The sequence below is a fragment of the Zerene cesonia genome, chromosome 10, assembly GCF_012273895.1.
Source record: "Zerene cesonia ecotype Mississippi chromosome 10, Zerene_cesonia_1.1, whole genome shotgun sequence".
Lineage (NCBI taxonomy): Eukaryota > Metazoa > Arthropoda > Insecta > Lepidoptera > Pieridae > Zerene > Zerene cesonia.
Window position 1 is genome coordinate 6243421 of NC_052111.1, and position 21401 is coordinate 6264821.

Genomic DNA, 21401 nt, shown 5'->3' on the forward strand with positions numbered 1-21401 from the left:
CTAGTTTTTCAATAAGCGAGCTTTTGATAAAGGTAGTTTTTATACTAACAACCAAAACCGGATGTTTACCTGAGCTGTAAATATTGATTGTAATAGTATCTCAATTTTAGGGTAATGCTCGCATATGTGCTGCATACGTTAGTTAGCCATGAAATAAATTAGGATCCTTCATAAGAGAAAGTAGCAACTGTGATAACGAGGCATATCATTACGTGGTAGAGGGTAGCAGGGTAGGGCCTAGGCAGTAGGGCACAACGCATGTGGCCCAACAACGGTGGCGACGCATCTGGTGACGGCGCGGGGAGCGGGCGGGGGTTAAAATTAGTACCCGTGCGCCACGTGCGCTTCGAAGGAGCACCAGTCCGCGCGCAACCACCGTAGGTAACGTACGTGTCCACCCGCGTGTTATACATAATCAACTCGTCCGCTTCAGCGGAGTGACAGTGTTCCCAGAGTGTAAGGGTGGCCGGCGCAACGGAGGCGGTTCAAGGAATGTTGATGGCGGGCGCTTTGCCGGCCGAGCCTGAAGGGCTACTGGCGTTGGGCTCGCTGCCCGGCCAGAAAGACACCACCTGGACAAAGCTGTTCGTTGGTGGGCTACCATATCACACGACAGACAAAAGTTTAAGAGAACATTTTGCTGTGTACGGGGATATCGAGGAAGCGGTTGTCATCACAGACCGGCAGACGAGCAAAAGCAGGGGATATGGATTTGTAAGCATCTTTTATTTTGTGTATTGTATTCCTTGTTCACGAGTATTTAATTCTTTTATTATTACGTATATAAATAGTGTGCAATTATAATGTTATAACCAAGCCACGTACGACGTAGAAGCGTTGCTTTCAGCTGAAACGACACGTAAACTTTGCGTTGCCCTTGCGCATTCGTGTTTCTACGGCTGAAATGTACAACTATCGAGCACTGTTATCGCTCTTGCTTTTTACCTAGCTATGTTGTTAGTACCTATTGCGATATTAAATAATGATTATGTACGGAAGTTTAAAATAGTAGTTTCAAGCCACGTATGAACTATTTTCTGTTCCTGAAAAGTATAACCTGATCTGTATTACATATTATTATTCTATTTATTTGATCAGACAATGAAACATTTTATATTCTAAAAATTCGTATTTGCTTGCTATTGTATAAAAATATACTTCTCTTCACTCTAATCTTTTGTAAAATGAATCTTCAAATTGGTGGACATTACAATAATTTCACAGAACATAAACTGCGTCGCGTGGTAATTCGTAACTATCCATATGCCGTCGTCAATCATCGTAAATAATACATTGGTGTCGCTATTAAGTCTACACCATTATGACTACTTTATGTGTTGTACCTGTATTTGTAAAAACCGAGAAGATGTTGAACAATCACAAAGATGCGTCGAAAACTCGCTGCAGAGAATCTTTATCGTACTGAAGTCGGAGTCTTTTTGTGCAGTATAGTATAGGGCTCGTGGGAAATGAATCACAACCCCATTTTCAATTCAACTGGGGTAAGGCACCCTGTTCGAGGGACTCGGTGCACCCTCTCTGTGACATCCAAATAGCTTTAATAATCGCAATGCGTCAATGCAACACTAGGAAGGATCGATATAGAAAAAGTTGACTACTGACTACTACTACTAAATAATGACGCATTAAATGGAACTATATACATATAAACAGTTCATTAATTTTTGTATCACAGTCCACCCAATTGTGATTTCATGCAAAATGTTCTTATAAATATACTTCTTTTAGTTCTTTACCGCTTATTTGAAATAATTAATATTGATAATGAGTATTTCTTGTTAGACAAACAGACCTTTATCTATAACCATTTGAAGGCTAATAATTTTGTTAGACTGAAAACAAAATGTTTTAAACTAGTAATTCCCAGAACCCTTTAGACATCATTGGTTTTCATTAAATTGTCGTAATAATAATTATATTTAATACAAGGTTAAGCAGTAGTTACCTTACAAACTTCGTTTCCATACCATCCCACCACGTCAACATAATTCTATATGACGACAGAGATACCTAGGTTGTCAGGACTTAGGGGACAATACAATACAAGTCTACATTCATTTCTAGCAAGTCAGATTCATAGTTTAGATGCATTTATTCGGCACTTACATAACAACGGGCTCCGTTTGTAATGTAAGTCCTTTTTGTTGGCAAGCATAAACGCAATATTGAACTCTAATTATCTTGTAAAGTGACTTTAAACGGTTCACATTTATATGACACATGATATACAGGTACAAGAGTATCGTATCGCACCAGTTACTGGGCAGGGTCTACGTGCTAAAGTACGTATAGAAGACAAAAGATCGTCATCTGATAGCTGGCGTGCGGGCCAAGTGCGCTTTGCGTACCACGCTTTTTTATACCGGCACATAGTTTGATAGACCACACATTAGAACAATTTGAGTTCATATTGTGAACAGAAATGATTTTTTTTCATTAAGTCAAAGTATGTGTTTAGTAAAAAAATATGTGGAGAATTTTGATATATAAAAAGTATCATGGTATTAACATGATACTTTTTAAAATAAACATGCTCCTTATTTCGTTATCGTAGCCGCGCAGCGACCGCATATAATATATTGAATATAAATTAAAACCTAATACCTATCGTAATTATTTATGAGAATCAATTTTAAAAGTTATTTAAATTTCGTTTATTTCCTGAATAGTGTACCTATTCTGCAAAACAGATATTCAGGTAAACTAAACTTAATCAATTTTTTTAATTCACTCTCTTTTTATTTTCAGTATCCGTATGGCGCTGCAAACCTATATTTGACTGATAAATATTTTCTTGTACATAAATAAATAAAAAATGACCGTCGTTTATTGCTTCAAACGTTTTTGATATTACATACAATAATATGTCATAGAGAAGCAAAGGACTGCGTCTCAGCTATTACATCCCAAAACTCGAGTTATATTTTCTTATATGTATCTAGTATTAAGTAATTATATAGTATATCGTATTATAACGTAATATTATTATAAAGTCTACTTTTAAGGTTTATAGATACCAAAGGATGGTTGTGTTCATCAGAAGCCATAAAACCATTGAAGGTGAATGGATATTATCACAGTGAAAATGACAACTTTTAGGGGTCTTCCCTTTTAGATTAGGTTCGTTACTAAAGCAATTAATAATATAATTTTACTCTTCCAACATTTAAAAAAATAATTAGCCTATTTTATCTTCCTGATATGTGATATACATAATACATACAGTAAAATTTACAGGCCATATCTTATATGTCTAATTGCACGATTCGACTCTTTAATCATTTATATTTATAGATAATTACTTACTACTTGCATTATCATTTTTGTTTTGGGAATAGATCATATAAAAATCTGTCGTCATAGTGTTGTCAGTTTATTTCACTTAAAAAGATGCACGAAGAAATACAATCATAACAATTATTTATTACTCTTCTCGATGAGGCGTGGTAAGACTTTCCGCTTAAATAGCTGGGCGGTACTGTTCTTGGCACGCCTCTACGTAATATTTATTGACAAATCCAATAAATTTAGTGACACAGATCATTTAATTTAAGATGTGTAATTTTATTTTTGTGTGCAGACTTAGTTATGTCTATTTGTGTTGATGCACAACTAATTCTGTTGATTTAATCTATGGAAAATCTTATACCTAAAGAATGAACTTAAAAAGTATGACATCTCTTCTATTGCTTGCTATGTTTAGTAAAGAATTGCATTGTTTTTGAATAAATTAGTCTATAACAGCTTCTCAACACGTGTATTTGAACAAAAGGTTTCCACTTGATGATAGATTTTAGAGGGAGTTTTAATTTTACTAGTACTGTTTCGTCAAAAGTGTAAAACTCGTTTCCTATCAGCTTCGGTAAAATTATGCAGAACGTTATCAATACGCCAGCTATTGCAGGAAACTGGAAGAGGTAAATGAGTTACCGACTGTTTTACAACCTGCATTTTATGTAAATGGCTTTTGTCTTAAACATGGTACCGCCTGCGACTTTGCTTGCGGATTGAAGAAATTCTAGGTGAATGTGATAATAATTAAAGTAAAATTGGAATTTTTCACTCTTTAATTTAAGCATTAAATTTGATCTAAGTATCATATACTCCTTAAAAGGAAACACAAATTATTCCTTTGTAATTAATTACTTTTAATTTATAGATAATAATATGTAACTATATTTTTATTGTAGCATTACATATCCATTTTCTATTAACGTTTAAAAGTAAAAAAAAAAAACACAAAAAAAAATTGCAGATAATTTTAAATTGTACCTACGTACAAAGCGTGTTGTACTGTGCGCACCATTTTACGAGCGCGTAAAATTTACCGGAAACAGTTGTCATTTTGAAACAGATTATAATTTTTAAACTATGTGTACTTCAAACTTATCACTTGCAATTGTATTGCAAAAAGATATGAATTATAATCACAAAATTTGTTAATTGAGTTTGTTTCTTTCTTTAAATACTACCGAAAACCATGATGGTGTACAGATCATATTTAATGGTCAAATATTTTTGTAGAATATTTTATTTTTCAATTTGTTTCTCCTATAGATTTTTTCTTACTTTTTTTTGGTTATAAAAAACACAAACATAATTTATAAATTTCTGACACGTTGTTTCATATAATTGTAGTTTTGTACTTACCTACCTTATCGCTATGGACCATACCGAACGCAATTTAAACGCTTTAGTAAACATCATTTTGTATAGGTCGCCATATCGAGGTGATTGCAATATACCAAGCGAATGAGGTATTTAATTAAAATACTCTTGCGTTACGATAAATTTCCATACAATGAAATTTTTCAGTATATCGGTAGCGCGATAGTTTTCATTTTCATCGGAACTAATAACACAATAATTATATAAAATTTGTATAATTTCCCATTCGTTTTTGGGACCTGATTGACAAAGGGATTCATTATAGAATTCGATAATTAATGGAATAAGGGATTACTTAACAATATCCTTGGAGGCGCCCAAAATATTTTAAATTCCCAATTGTATAAGACCTTCAATATCTTTGAGGTCATCTAACATTTATTTCGATCGGTTTCGATGTAATGTGTTTAACCATTATTTTGTGGCCCATGGATAAAATATAAAGTTTGTATTTCGTAATGCGCATTTGGTATTAGTTGGATCAGAGTATATTGGTCGATACTCGGTGGAAAATTGAGGTGGCGACCTGTGGGGCTCGCATGCATTACAATAGGTAATGTGAACAGCGTATGTTTTATTTTAAATCGATTTACGAACTCAATACAGTATAACTCAATACTTAAGAATTATGATAATAAATCGTATAACCATTTTGATTGTATAGTTCGTTACATTTTGTGCTCACATTGTTATCCCAATAATTAAAATACGTCTTAATTATCGGAGATTTTCATGAGGTGCATAACTAATGTAGTTACACTTTAGTTAGGAATTGTATAGTGTACGATAGAAGAATATGGTAGTGGTTTGATATGAAGTCTCCCTTCACAGGTAATCATGGGAGATCGGGCGGCTGCTGAAAGAGCGTGCAAGGATCCAAACCCGATCATAGATGGAAGGAAAGCTAATGTTAATCTGGCAATCCTAGGGGCTAAGCCGAGAGGAAATTTGGCGCCAGGTAAGACTTTTTTATAAGATGCAGGTAACTCTGAAAGTGATCATTGTTCCCAATACAACATAGGCCGTCACTACAAATAATATGTAATGGGTTTTTATCGACATTCTTGGGTATAAGCTATTACTTAATATAAATATATGTTTCAGTTCTTTCGCACTCAAAATGTTAAAACCTTGATCATTATCAAACAAAATCATTAATTTGTAAAAAAGTAAAGTTAAAAGTGGTGATTAGTAGGTATATAAATTTAAATTTTGCCTTGTTAGTGTTTGCGATCCACGTCGACTTAAATTGTAATTTATTTGTTTGTGAAGCTTTGTATTCTAATCAATATACTTGACAACTTCCTTATTTAAAAAAAAAAAAACTAATTATGATGCGTTAAAGTTTACGTTAAAAAGCGTTTTCCTTTGAGCCATAATACGAATTTCGCAATGTGGATCTTTTAGTGTATCCACGACGCATTGTGAGCTAATGTTTTGCTTAATAAGTAATTTCGGCCTTTGAGCGTAAAAAAATATATCATTATAAGGTTAAGTTGTACATATTTTTCTAATGTCCCACTGTAGTGTTCAGGATGTGTAGTATAATTTGGCCAAGATTCATCGTCATCAAATCGACAATTTGTGCGTGATGCTTTCACAATCAGATAGACGGACGGAAAAAATTCTTAATTCTTAATTGAAAAGTTTATATGCATTTTTAGGTTCGATATGGATCTAGACCCCTTCATTCTACATACACATTTCCACAGGTTAATTATATGTAAAAATGTTATAATTTAAAATGCTTTTAGACATATAATATCTCTAAAATTTATTCAAGCATTTAATATTACACGGATTTCAAGAAACGGATTCGTGGAAAGGAGGTACCTACGCTTATCACAGCTCAGCTGTATAACGATTTTTTGTTGAACATTGAATCTTTTTTTAACGTGCATGTTCGTTAGATCGACAATGTGTCGTTTACACACAAAAAATCATACGATACAGCTTCGTGGGTGAAGTCTCTGTGGGGGTTAGGCCTGGTAACTAATTACTTCGATATGCGCTTTCATTTCATGATTAGTACAGACCTAGCCGGAATAAAGATAGGTATATCATCTGGTTAATAATGTAAATATTCTGAATTTTCATGAACTACAAAATATACCTACTATAATTTGTTTTAAAAACGATAAACTTCGTTGTATTAAAATAAATAACTCTGAATAAAGTAAATAACTCTGAACACTGATATTAAGACATTCACATTTATTTATTATTTTATATTATCAATTGAAAAGACTTGTACTTGTGAACGCACCTTTAGATCAATTTGTATCGAAACCATTTAATTCAATGTAATATCAAAGAAATTGTTATCAATGAAAAATAAAAGTCATAAATTACTTTTGACACAAATAATTCACACAAACGATTGCCATGATTTGTTTTGTTTATTTATTTTAGATCCAAGCACCCGAAACTATTTATATAAACAATTGGCGATTGTCTTATGTCTTTTGGCAGCGTAAAGCAATTATTAAAGCCAGGTGATTAGATACAATTTAACTTGTATTTTCAAGACGCTTTGGCTAGTGGCCACTTGTTTAATTTAAAACCCTAGTGTACCTTACTAATCAATTAATAAATAATTATTTATTAATTAATTATAATTGCAGTTGAAGACACATTTTTTTAATAAATTATATTAAAGGAACATTAATAGAAAAGAAATAGTCAAGTGTATTAAAATTGTCCATATTTGCTACATAATAAACAATTAATGAATTAATTACCGAAACAATGTGAAGTGGCACAAAGGTAACAATTGAATAAGGCCGCGTTATCTACAATATTCCAAAAATGATAGCACCATATCATTTGATTATTTTCATATTTATTAACACAATCCAGATTGTGTGCTAGTACTACAGACAATATTCTTGTAATGAAAAATCAAATTCTATGGTGCCTAGATGTAAGATGATTTATATGAAGCGCTTCAAAATTCATTTGCTAATACCAGAGATAATATAATACTATGTAGAATTTACACATACATTGCAAAGATTCTATGAATAACTGACGCTCTCTTGAGAACTTTATAAACGACATAAAGATTAAAATAGTAATACTATTGACCTTATATTGAAAGTGAAGTATTGATTTAATGAATGCTTTGTTCCGATGTAGATTATCATTTACTAGCGATCCGCCCCGATTAAACTGCGATCACTGTTGGCTATAAATTTCGCCCGTGGTAAATAAATAGCCCATAGTATTAAGGGACCACTATATATCCCATGGTGAAAGAATTTTTGAAATCGGTTTAGTAGTTCCTGAGATTTGACCGTCCAGTGTTTGAGTGAAATCCAGAAAACAGACAGGATTCTACAGTTTTATAATATGTATACTTAGGTATAATTTTGATGAATTGCGGACCCTGAAGTCTCATCAAGCTTTGCCTTGTGTAAGATATTTATAAGAATCTATTTTACATATTAATTCACATAAAAACGATTGAACGAACGATCTTTTCTTAACAACAGGCATTGCAATGTTCTGTCAACAGTATTATCAATAATCCAGTATGCTATGAGCTTTAAGCTAGTACTACATAGGTGAAGTCACGGTATGTGATTAGCGGAACCGCCCGCCCCTCCGGAAGTCCCTAAACGTTGGAACCGGAAGCGTGTAGGCTCATTAATTGATTGGCTCTCGCACGCAACCCTTGTAAGCCTGTTTCGCTTGCGGTAAAATCTGCTAACGTTACGATTTATGAACCAACTGTTGGGGCGCAATCTTTATTGATTCGTGTTGACGTTATCAAGCATTCAATTTGAACACCAAGATGATATACCCTATCCTACTATCCTACTGATATTATAAATGCGAAAGTTTGTAAGGATGTGTGTGCGTTTGTTGCTCTTTCACGCAAAAACTACAAAACCGATTGCAATGAAATTTGGTACGTAGACAGCTGGACAAGTGAAACAACATATAGGCAACTTTTATCCTGATATTCCTACGGGATACAGACTTACGCGGGTGAAACCGCGGGGTGTTAGTGTTATGTAATTAGGTTATGCATTCACGTGCCGAAATGTACAGAAACCCGCTGCTTAAATATTAAGTTTAAATTTAAATTGATTTAAATATACCCAACAGATATGCCATTATCATTCATATAGTTGAGTAATTACATATTAATGACTACACAATTTCTAAATGTTTTCCGTCTTTGTTCAATTCAAATACTCTAAATCGGTAGTTGTTTCTTGGTATTCTATGGAATATACAGTTAAATAAAACGTAATAGTTAGATACCAGGAACCTTGAACAGTATGTGTAGATAGATAATAGATAACAAAGTAATAAATTTCATATGGTGCTACTTTTATGTCATAAAATATACTTTATAATTTTAAATTATGTACATAAAAGTGAATTGATCAATATGGTACTGATTTTTATAGTATTATATTGTAGGGTCGTGTTTTACTTCCAACATTAATTAGGTTTCGTTAACTGTGCAGATTTGATGTTGAGATGAGAGATAAGATGTAAATGTTATATTTATTATATAAAACAAAAGTTCCATCGCATCATTATTGATGCGCATGATGCTCATTAATTTGCTGGCTTCTTATAGCCAGCAATCGTAAACCTAGAAGACTTCATTATTAAGTTGAAGTAAGACATTAAATATGTTCAGAAAAAAATTGGGTAACCTATAAAATCAACATAAGAACAATAGATCAGCGTAACGCTTTTAAAATGGCCATTTATCAAAAACAACAGAACTCCGATGTGAAACAAGGCCACATATAAAGATATAATCGCTAATACAAAGCATACCTACACGACAATCAAAGTTAACCTTTACAATGACGTGTGCTGAAACAACCACTGGCAATAGAATTGTGTAGAGCATGATAACGGCAATTGTATCACGATAGATAATATGTAATTTCATGCTACCTATGAGAATCGTTGCTTTTTAATTTCGATACTGTTTATATCTCCTTGTATTGACCGATGTTATCTTATGATATAACACAAAAGTAGGTTACAATAAGTAAATACATGGTATTTATGTATTTTAAAAATGAAAAACGAAGTATGTTTAGACACGTTGCTTTTAACGTTTAATTTCCCTGTCCTCATACCAATTACCAATAATAGTAGGAGGATAAGTAAAAAAATGAATGAGCTCGAAAACACATATCTCATTCTTAACACGTAATGCATGTTTGAATATTTGTGATTGATGACTGTATGTCATTAGTATATTAAAGACGGGCAGCGTTTCGGTTATTTCCATAATTCCCTACTCCAGCCTAATTACTTGATGTTCCTATTGTTTCTTTATCAAATTTTTGTGAGTTTCGCCAGCTGATAGATCAAAGTGTGAACAACTGATTCTGGTAACCGCTACGTTGGTATTGTTTATTGCGAGGGGCGAGGGGTATCGCACAATGGGTGCGGGCGCGCATGACGGCCACCTGGCCGTGCTCTACCGGTCCTACCATATGCCCTATACATCCCGCCGGGGACGGGGGTCATGTATTGGTATTGATTGTAGCCATAATCACGTTGCTTGCAGATATATAACTAATTATTTAGACAATGTCCGATTTAGTTCGCTTTTGCTGTTACCATATTTTTACTGCATTGGAAGCAAAACGGGTTCATTTGAAAATCGACCTTGGCAATCAAATGTTTGTTATTTCAGACAAAGGAAATTTCAATAATTGAATGTATATTTATGTGAATAAACAATAACCTTGCCCTCCAAAATGTTTTATGTTTGTACAAAAATACGTTCCATTCAAATATTTTGTAAGGAGTGTATTCCTTTTATCTGTCCTGTTATCGTGTAGTCTTCCATTGTTTGAGTTAAGATTAAGGTTTACGATGCAGTTCCTAACGTCCGAGCCCTTTCATAAATACTTCCAAACGGCAGTCTGTTTAGTATCCCTGGATCGCTCCAAAATATTTGTTCTCAACCTGTTTAGGCTCACAATCTGTTCCTAACGTGTAAAAGGGGTAACAGTAATTGAGAAGTTCATGTGACGGTTAAACTTGTTCATATTTGTCGTTTAGTCACTTCAACATATGACCGTTATGAGGGTTACCGACTTGTGAAAGCGAATTCAACAAATCTTTTATTATTCAGTTACCTGCTGATGCTTTTAATATTGTCATTTAAATTTATGCAAAGTTTAAATTATGCTACATTTATAAAAACGAAAAACCCTGGGCTTTTTCTGTATATTTATACTTTGAAAAGAATATTATTTAGCGTCGATTGATGAGTATAGCTTATCTGTCTTCGACTGCTACACATTGATTTGGCGCCAAGATAAATATACGTTTTATAAACGATAATACGCAATTTCATAGATTTTAATTATGGATATGAACTGTTTAGTTTTCCATAATGTATCCCTTTGTATTCAATGACGGAAAGTTAAAATATAATAAACTTGCCTTCGGATCGCGGATTACACAAAAGTTATATAAAAAAATCGCACCGTTGCTACGTGAAAGAAAGACGAACAAACATTTTAACACTTCAGTATTTATAACATTAGTCAGGATACAGAATTTTATAGAGAAATTTGAAAATATGCAAATGTAGTGAAAATGTAATATATTTCGCATATTATTAAAATTCTTAATTACGTCTTGTTTGAAAATTCGATTCGTTGTTGCCTTTATTTGGTTAGGTGTTTAATTTCCATAGAACAAATGGCTCGTGAGGACATGAATTCAACTTCATCGCAAACAGTACATATTTTGTTTATACAATTTTAACTACTGCGGTACTAAATATGTAGCCTAGTTTCTAAATACGTGGAGGCTACGACCAATGAGCGATTTCAGTCGGGCCGATGTCGATTATGAAAACATTGTTAAAGTTTTATTATATAGGAGTGTTGATGAGGGCCGAACGAGGCACTTGTCCAAACATACCGGGCGACATGTTGAATTATTGAGCGCTGAGCTCGGTGGTAATCGATTCACACCTGTCTTGGGTGACAAGAAAAACTTAAATTATATGTACTCCAAATGAGCCCGACGTACCAGCAATTAGTACCTAATGACGCTTAATTTGGTGGAGCGTGTGACGCTTAAAACCGAAGCTTGCAGTCATCATTGATTAATGAAGAGTTTGTGGGTGCGAATACGTATGCAGGGGGGTTAGTGACGCTATATTCCTATAGGGTTGTCATTGCAAATAATTGTAACTTAGGTTTTTTTTTCAAAATTTTCCCTGTCAAAGATGATAGGTAGTGCGTAAAATTTCATCCCAATCGACATAGTTACCGGAACGTTAATTAATAATTCTAATATGTATCCAGCAAGACTCATGAATGTAAAAAAACGCGTATAGACATTGAATTATGTTTTTTTTTGCTAGTAACCCTAATAGTTAGCGTGCGCTGCGGCCGGTCGCCCTTCGCCAGTGCATTACTTATGCATACTCGTCCGCCCCAACTCATTCCCGAAACTATTTTTATTTCGGCTTAGGGATTTAGGCGTTGAATGCACTGATGCTCGTACGCCCGATCAATAAATAATTGAAAGCAATGTTTTTTGTTGGAAAAATCGATAGCGTTACGTGTAATTGTATGAGGTGAAGCCATAATGGTTAGGTGGCTTGACTACACGTGATCGTATCTAACTTTACTGTAATCGTGTATATCTTTATTTTATTGTACAGAGCGGAAAGTAATTACTGTTAATTCGCTAGTTTGGTCGACAGAAACACAATGTATTGTTATTATTTCATCATTGGTTTCGGATGTTTGTTAATGCTATATGTTAATTATTTAGTTATCGATTTTTAAACAGAACAATAACTTTTATTTGAAAAAAGCATGCTACTGTATCAAGTATAAAATATAAAAATAATATCCTTTATTCACTTTAGGTATTAAATAGACCCCACACTGTATGAATTAGAAATATAAATCACTAATCACAAAGCAGTGGTAGAACAGGACTAGTTTCATAAACTATTGCACTTAAAAATGTTGTAGTATCCTTTAATTTTTTTTCACAAAGGGAAATAATACTAATGAATTTGAAACAAGAGCAGCAATAGCATATTGAATGGTATTACCAATATAATTCAGGCTCGGGAAATACTAAGGCATCTTTTTTGCGCAATTTTTTTTAGATGTAGCAAATCACTGCAATTCACATGAAATTAATAAAATTACGTATATTTTTTAAATCTTCTTCCCTACGTTACAGACACTTTATCATTTAATAACAGCAGACTTATGAAAAGGGCAACGGAAGTTTCTAGCACTATTGTTCTAGAGTCAGTGTTAACATAGGCACTTTGAGGTAGGCAAGTCTCCCCTTGTTGCACCGTGTAATGCGATCCCTAGAGGCGACTTCCGTACGAAGCCCCGTTTTAATCCTCCGATATCGCAGATTACCTTCCTACTGTGACTATCGATTCCAAATCGCGTTGATGCCAAGTTTAAAGCAGACGGTACTGATACCAGTCCAAGCAGTGCGTCAACATTGGTGAATATGTTTTCAGCACACATATTTCTTGTATGTGCTACAGTTGAAATATTAATTACTGGTCGAGGTTTGGCAACATTTGATAATTCTCTGTTTTCATTTCATCATTTAAATAAGTTTATTGAGTTTAATCAAGACGTGTAAATATCTAGAAAAAAAAAGAATTTCACCATTCTTTCGCAAAGGTTTCACAAAGTACGTGGCTTTATTCATGTCTTAATTATTATTTATGTACAACAGCTGGCGAGCAGAGGTTGGGTGCGAGGCAGTCCGTCCGGCGAACGACGCGGTTATTTATAAAACAAGAGTTGCGTCTCGTTTTGTCTTCAGTTGCCTCTTTATTTTGTCTAAATATACGCAGTTTTGGGAACGTCGCGGCCGCCTCTGCCCCGAGTCGCGACATAAGAGTTGGCTTCGCGCCAAAACCTCATATTTTCTCGACCGATTTTCTTTTGTCCAAGCTTACATTGTATGCATACTCAACAAAATAAAATGGACACAAGCTGTCGGTAATTTGTAGCGTAAAAAATTACACACTAACTATGATTATGCTGCATATAATGTATGTACAAGTAAAATACCAGTGTCGCCTGGCATAATCTTTGCGTTGGTGGTAATTTATCTGGCACGTGTTTATAAAGCTGCACGGTCTGCGTCTATTACTATAACTATATTTAGTGTTAAATTTATAACTTTGTACGTCATAGACGACACCGATGTGATCAAAAGGAAGGCCACCGGACATGCCAAACTGTCACGGTCGTGAAAACATTATGTTTGGTCACATGAACTGGGCCATGATATGACTGGTCTACATCTATTCCCGTGCCTTTAAACGAAACTTACAGACTTAGTATTGCTACATGCTCACTGGTACGCATTATTAATTAATCATAGTTTTATTGCTCGTTTTCGGCTTTCCGACCCGATTTTGAAAATACGGAAGTTGTAAACGCGATTTAATGGATAACATGGTGTGTATTCATAAATAACACAATAGAGTTGTTCGCTTCAACGTTTTGTTAGTATCTATTGTAACATACTAAGTTTTAGTTTGAACAGCTCCCTGTCCTGCACGTTCCGCCCGTGTCTAAAATCGTATTTCCGTAGAATCCTTACAAGCGTCGTTCAGCTCTCCGTCGGCTTTGCAGTTCGATGACCCGGACTCCAGACCTGAAAACGCGCAAAAACACTCAAAACAAACCTTTATTTACTTCAACGGGACGTATGCGATCGCTCCTTCAGGGGAGAGTGACTAATGCTTACGGCTGCGTCATTAGGTTTTTGGTCAAACAACGCTGCGTCATATTAGTTTAAATAAATGTGGAATTTAATGTAGAAAAGGCAGATCGATTTCGACTGACAACTGACCGGGTCATACAGACAAAGAGTTGTATTTAGGGCATTCTCCATTGGTATTTAGAGAAAAAACTTAATGTATCAGATAAGGTTTATAGTGGACAGTGGTCCGACCTCGGCCGTCAAATGGCACGCCATCGATCGAAATGAGGTGGCACATCACGCGTACACGGAACACGCGATCAAACCTTTTGATTTTTGAATACTGTATAGTTGTCAATACAATACCAATCACTTTTGTATCTACCACCAAAAACGTAAATATAGCATTACGGTGGATTTACGTTTTGTATAACATTTACCATCAACCCTTACCTATTATATTATTATTATGCTTTATTGACTTTTATCTGATCAAACATGGTAAATATTATTATAAAATTCATTTGTGTTATTCGGAACACTAATGACACGATTGCAATTTGTGATGAAAATGATTGTTCACGTTTATATGGAAGGTCGTGCATTATCGTGACAGACGAACCGAATCTTCATCCGGGGTACTCCGGATGTAATAGTCGGTGAAATTTCACCACACATTACCGTCAAAGAGTTCAACTGGTCAGTGGTCATGCTTCTATGAATACTACACATTAATCAACATTTGCTATGACAACACCATTTAAAGCAGGGCCTTTATTGTAAGCCTTATTAAAGTATTGAAACATTCAAAATATAGCTTATTATTTTTGGTCGAAACCTGCAATCTAATGACATCAAACAGGCGATACTAACGGCCGTATGCCATTTATAGCTGGAGTTTGTCGTCTTCTTGTCAAGAGCTATCTGACTGCCGATGCCCGGGCGGGCGCTGAGCGACCAAAATAGATATAGCCTCGCGCTGCTTAACAATGCAATAAAAAGAAATTAACATTTCAAACGTCGCCTGTGCTAAGTTGACTCTTGTGTCATTTGGAAGTTGTCCAAGCTCGCTGTGATATATTTTACCGGAGTCTTCTCTAGCCGCTTCCGTTTAAGTGGAATTAAAATAGAATCTTATGAGCATACCTACGATGACAGATTATATTTTTCCGTTTTCTTTGTTTTTGACTTAATTACAGAGGGCTTATTTCAGATGTCTTGACATGATAACTTTACACTACTAATTCAATGTTTTGTTTCAGGTTTTGGCTTAGCTGCAGCAGCCGCGGCCGGTGTCCGTGCAGGTTACCCAACAGTTCTGCCAGCTCATTACGGGTAAGTTTAGTTTGAAACCGAAGCTTATTTGCATTTATAACACTTACATGTTCAATCGTTCAACACTCCGATGTTTGCCAGCACCAGCGGCATTGACTTGCCGCTCAGACATCTCACGAGACAAAAATCAGACGATTTCTAACTGTCTATATGCACTGAACAATATATGGGTTTCCTTAATTATAATGGATACGTTAGCTGCTCTATAAAGATGACCAACCCTGTATTGTAGCTTAGTAGTTCAAGTTTCCTTGTCAACTTCACTTTAGAAATAATAACTACAAGACTAGTTTGACTGTAGGTAAGTAATATGAGAGCGAAGCATCACGGAACAAGAACAATTAGCTGAGCTGACTTTTGTCTCGGTAGATGAGGCGAGCGGCTTCTCCAGACGGCTAGCAGCGTGGCGGCCAGCGGACCCCGTCTATTCTAAATAATCAAACATTTTCACATAGGTATCTATGGCAAGAGTGAGCGTGAGAGTGGATTTTTCGTTTTGGGTGTGAATTAGTCGATTGGGTTTTTTAATGTTTACGTTTTAAAGCTATTTCGTTGCGTGGGCGGCGCCGGCGTGCGGAGTCGCGCGGGCGCCGCCCATCGCCATCACTTTACGCATCGTTCTCGACACTCAATGTTTTACTTTTTATGTTTTTTATGCCGTGTTCGTGTAATATTTTTGATTTGACTTGAGTTTTGTTGGTGGTGGATTTCGTTAATACACTTACAATGTTATTCGTAACCGAATGTCCCTGGTAGCCTGTGGCGCGCGGTTGTCAAACAGTTCTTAGAAAAACGTTAATTGATTTAAAAGAAAAATTTACTTCTGTGATAACTTGTATTTCACAATTGGTTTGTATATTGTGAAGAGAAATATTGTCTAGAATTGGCTGTGTTCATTTTAGTGGTATGTTCATAATATTCTGTCCTATAATTGTTGAGCGGGTCACGAGTTATAAGAGTCCATTCACTTAAAATATAATATGTTTTCTCATATAAATAAATAGTTTCCTCCATCCATCCAATCCATATATTAAAATATTGTATGTTGATATGTGAATGGCCTCTAGTAAGGGATTTTCTGTTACGTGTGTCCAGGGCTATAACAAATTTAGAAGCCCATGGATGCGTAATTTCTTGATGCAAAGAACGCCGCCGTGCTATCGTCGTTATTAAATTACGTTAAATTATACTAGTGACACCACCACGTGAATGTAAATGGATAAAAATTAGTACAAATTTCTTTTTTATTTTTATTATATAGCTAAAGAACTAAAAAAAAATATATTTCACAAAATTTGTAGGACTGCATGTTTATGATATATACGAATTTTAAAACCGAGTTAGGTGTCTAACCGTAATGTAGTCGTTTTATTTTAAGTAAATTCTAGTTTACGTTTTCTATTGTGTATCTATGTAGATGTGAAGCTTGTGTGATGTTGCGCCAGTTTTGTTTATAATGCTCTTTTCGCGTGTTTTTTGTTTTTCAACTATCCCTTCCTAGATAAACACTTAGATGTATAAGTAAATGGATCAGAACAATTTGATAGATCTCCGTAGTCATTCTTATGTAAGTAGGTATTGCGCTATCGAATAGGGCTAGAATACCACAGGTGGGCGTACTACGCGGGCGGAGTCATGATTCGGGCGTGTACTACGCATGCGTATTCATCTCATCCTCCTGTACCAAGCTAATCTTTAATGCCATAGACATTAAATGCCAATCAATCTATCTCCATTGACGGCTTAGTGTCAGAGTAAGACGAAAACTCGGATGATGGTGAGGGACGTGGCGTGGTACCGCTCAAGGGTTCTTCAAAAGCGCTTATATCGAAGTTTCTAGTACCCTTTAGCAAACTTGACCGCCTGTCGACATCGCGTTAGACAAGATTCGCAAAGTCAACGTTTCTTTCATCTGCCAACCAGTTTTTCTATTTTATTCGTTTTTCAAATCGTATTAGGTCTACATTTTGTAGAAAAACTGGGTTAAATGTTTCCACTTACGAGATTTCAAAAACAACGACATCCGTAAAGATTTTTAAGAGGTTGTTCTTTTAATTTGTTTTAAGTCGAAATGCTATTTCGAAAACTTTTAATCTTTCGTGTCGAGATAGATCGCGGACGATGTGTACCAGTATAAATCTACAAGACGGAGATATTTTCGTCGCGGCGGCATGGACTCAGCTATTTGAACGTTTTAACTGATTTTAACTTTCCGGCAATGACGCACGGCGGCCGTTCACCAACGACAACTGCTAGCGATAGGCATACTCACAAAGATCGATGTCTACTAACCATACAATAATGCTCGTCTGCCGCTGGGTCTAGGTATAGTGTTGTTTGACTCTGTTTTTATAACGGGCATTTAGGGAATCGTGGCCTTACTGATAAACGCATTAATCCTTCCAATAATCAGTGTCTTGTCTCTTTCGCTCTCGAGTCATTTGACGAAATGAAATGGACAAACCAGTGATTGTAGGGTTAATGAAGTTTGTGAGTAATGCATTAGTGTAAAGCATGAGATATTTAGACGTTGAGTGTTTTTTTTATTATTGGCAGGTTGTCGCCGGGCTACGTGTACGGTACTCCCAGTTATATGGGGACAGTTGGAGGGATGAGCGCGGGTGTGGGCGCGGGGGCGGGGGGGCTGGTTCAGCTGCCGCAGTTGCAGCACGCGGCGGCAGTTGCTGCTGCCAATCACTTGTATGAGTACCAAGCCGCAGCTGCGCAAGGAGCTGCGGCGTACCAACAACAATATGCGGCTGCTGGATTTGATCCATACGCCACTGCTGCCGGTACGTTATTAAAATTTTATAACCGTTTTGAGCTAGAGTTTCCTCATATAGCTTGTCATACATTAAAACGTCATCATAGCTACCTTAACATAAACAAACACAATAATATATAAAAAAACTTATATTTCAAACCTCAATGACTTGAGGAGTGAATTGAACGCCAATATGCCGTTTATCAGAATTTTTCCATATCACTTGCTATAACTTGAAATTCCTAATAAATAATATTATACTTTTCAGCAGCTGCAGCAGCCGCGAGTGGCGCCGGGTACGTCTCCCCCTACTACACGTTACCCGGCGGCGGGGTCCAAGCCCCCCTCCTGCCGCCCCTCCCCTACCCCCCACCTCTGCAAGAAGCACGCATGCAGTAACACAGACTGCACCGCATCTTGGTAATGCGCTAATTAATCTCGAGTCTACATACATTTTTCTACTCGATGTAAATGTATATAAATGGAAACATCACTACGGATTTGCGTTACCATAAAGCCAAAAATTCTTTCAAACCAGTTAATTAACCAAAAATGTTTAGTATGACCAAAGCAAACCTTTAGGGTAAGGGGCTTAAGTTGTGAATGGTGATGGTATTAAAAATATTATACAACGCGTAATGTACGGACTAAAATATCAGTTATAGCTGGCAACTATGCGAGGCATGCCCTAGTCCGAGACTAGGTGAAGCCATAGTAAACGCAGTGTCCAGTCTTGTATGATAAACATTTTTGCATGGTTGCCAGCTTAAAATAATTTTACTTAATCTTCTACCTACATGTTTATAAGTTCTGTCACATTATTTTACTTCCAATTTCTTTCATCATAATCAATCATATTTTCTTACTAGTATTTGAATTCCCGTGTCGAGTATATCTAGTTAGAATCAGAATGGGGCGAAAGCTGTTTCATGACAATAAAGAAAAACATCAATATTGCTCATTGCTATTATTGCGAGAGATATCTCAATTATCTAAAATAACTAAATAACTTAGTAAATACATCATTGATAAAACGCAGGGTGATAGTGTGTCTATCTAGATTTCTAGAATATAAATTTATAGTCTATCGTCTCTTCCAAATTATTTTCTTTATAAACTTGATACCATATTTGCGAAAAGTTCCTAATATGTATGTGGTATAACTTCACGTTACTTTGCGCTGAAATGTATCAAACTATGCTCTCTTAAAAATGTGGACGATGGGCGATATCAGATGTAGGTAAAAATATTTATGAAGCAATATTGAATCATTTTCCGTAAGATCTGTGTATTTTATTAGATACATAATGAGGTAATTGTGGATGTGTAAGTGTATGCTTAAATTATAATGCTATCAAAGCAAAAATTAATCTTCTAATAGTTCTCTAAACATGTCCATGTTGCTCAATGTGTCCTAAAATGGACTTGGTTTAGCTTAAGATTGGAGATCCAAGGGCTTTTTACGTAAAATTAGCAAAAGTACTTATTCTTATGTGTAACATACGCAGCCCTTCTAATTTTATCTCCAAAGCGGTATAGGGTACTTAATAGTTAGAATAATTCAATTACTAGTCCACGTAATATTAATTATAATGAAATCTTGACAATCGCCAGTCGTATTTTCACTAATTTTAATTTTTAAACTATTTTCTTCAATTGTGATTACCAAAATTGACTATTGTCTTGCGTATTATGATACGCAGGATTGTCCACAGAATTAAATGAAATGTCACAGTGACATTGACCGGACGGATAATTATTTCAGTTAAATGAATTAGTAAAAACTACTTAATACTTATGCGGCTGGCGTTTTAGTACAAGCTAAGGACACTAGACAGAATAGATTATTTTAGTAAGTAAGTTTAATTTTAGTTTTAATATGCTGTTATTCGTAATTTATTTTGTTGATATTTGTAAATCTACATGTTGATAACTATTTATTATGTGAAAGAGGAATAAAAATTGTTAAATATTTATGAGCCGAATTGAATCTCTTATGGCCTATGTCAGTTAGTATTATAATTCGGTTCGATATATTGAATTAAACACATAAAACTTTAAATAAGTAGACATAAAAATGTACCAAATAGAACATTGTATGTAAGCCATAAATTGGCCATCTTGCCTTATGCACATAGAGTATAAATAGTTAATATAGAAAGAAATATTATACTAAATATATTACACATATCATCAATTCAGATTATGTATGATAAAAGTCGGTGTAAATCCACCGTGCAGTCCATAATAGTGCATTTCATTCGCAGTAATTATAAGCACAATTATTTATGTATAACATACTTAAATGAATGTGAATTCATAATAAATACCTAATAATTGTTAAAAAAAAAAATAATTTAAAAATTATACTATAATGTACTTAATTTAGGATATTGTAAAATGGAAAATAATTTTTTAAGGTACAACCAATGTGTTTTATTTTTTCCTCGCTGTCCTCTATACTAAAAAAAATAAGGTAATTTACTTAATATTCAACAAAATTTTAACTGTGAAAAATTAACACCAATTTCCTATCGAACCCAACAATAATTACGTAAATTGTTAAAAATATTTTAAAAGTTATCGTGTATCAAAACAAAAAAATACCTTTTTGAGAAAAGTCATTAAATGAAAATTGAACTTGTAAATATCGAAATGAATTACACGAAACCTCATAAAGACCGGTTTTCAGTATAAATATTGCATTATATATTCCAATAGACCCAGAAAAAAAAAGTTTTTGAACAGTTTTATAAAAGAACATATTAATATATTATACCTATTATGTATTCTTATCAAGATAATTTTAGACAATAATATACATAGTGGAATAAGATTCACAAAAAAGAAATTAGCATATACCAGACGCAACACGGAGGGTATTACAACCTAAAGTTAT

The 21401-nt window shown here is 34.8% G+C and overlaps 1 protein-coding gene across 2 annotated transcripts; it reads left to right on the top strand.

The window, feature by feature from the left end:
- The first annotated feature begins 343 nt into the window (after positions 1–343).
- On the top strand, positions 344–20928 carry LOC119829662 (RNA-binding protein 24-B-like). Of its 2 annotated transcripts, none has more exons than XM_038352279.1 (5): positions 344–714; positions 5521–5647; positions 15666–15738; positions 18295–18530; positions 18771–20928. In XM_038352279.1, exons 1-5 carry the CDS (start codon positions 493–495, stop codon positions 18899–18901), a joined length of 789 nt encoding a protein of 262 aa, XP_038208207.1. In that variant the 5' UTR covers positions 344–492; the 3' UTR covers positions 18902–20928. The 2 variants fall into 2 exon arrangements, with proteins under 2 accessions (XP_038208207.1, XP_038208208.1); XM_038352280.1 differs by having other exon boundaries at positions 18774–20928.
- The last annotated feature ends 473 nt before the right edge of the window (positions 20929–21401 follow it).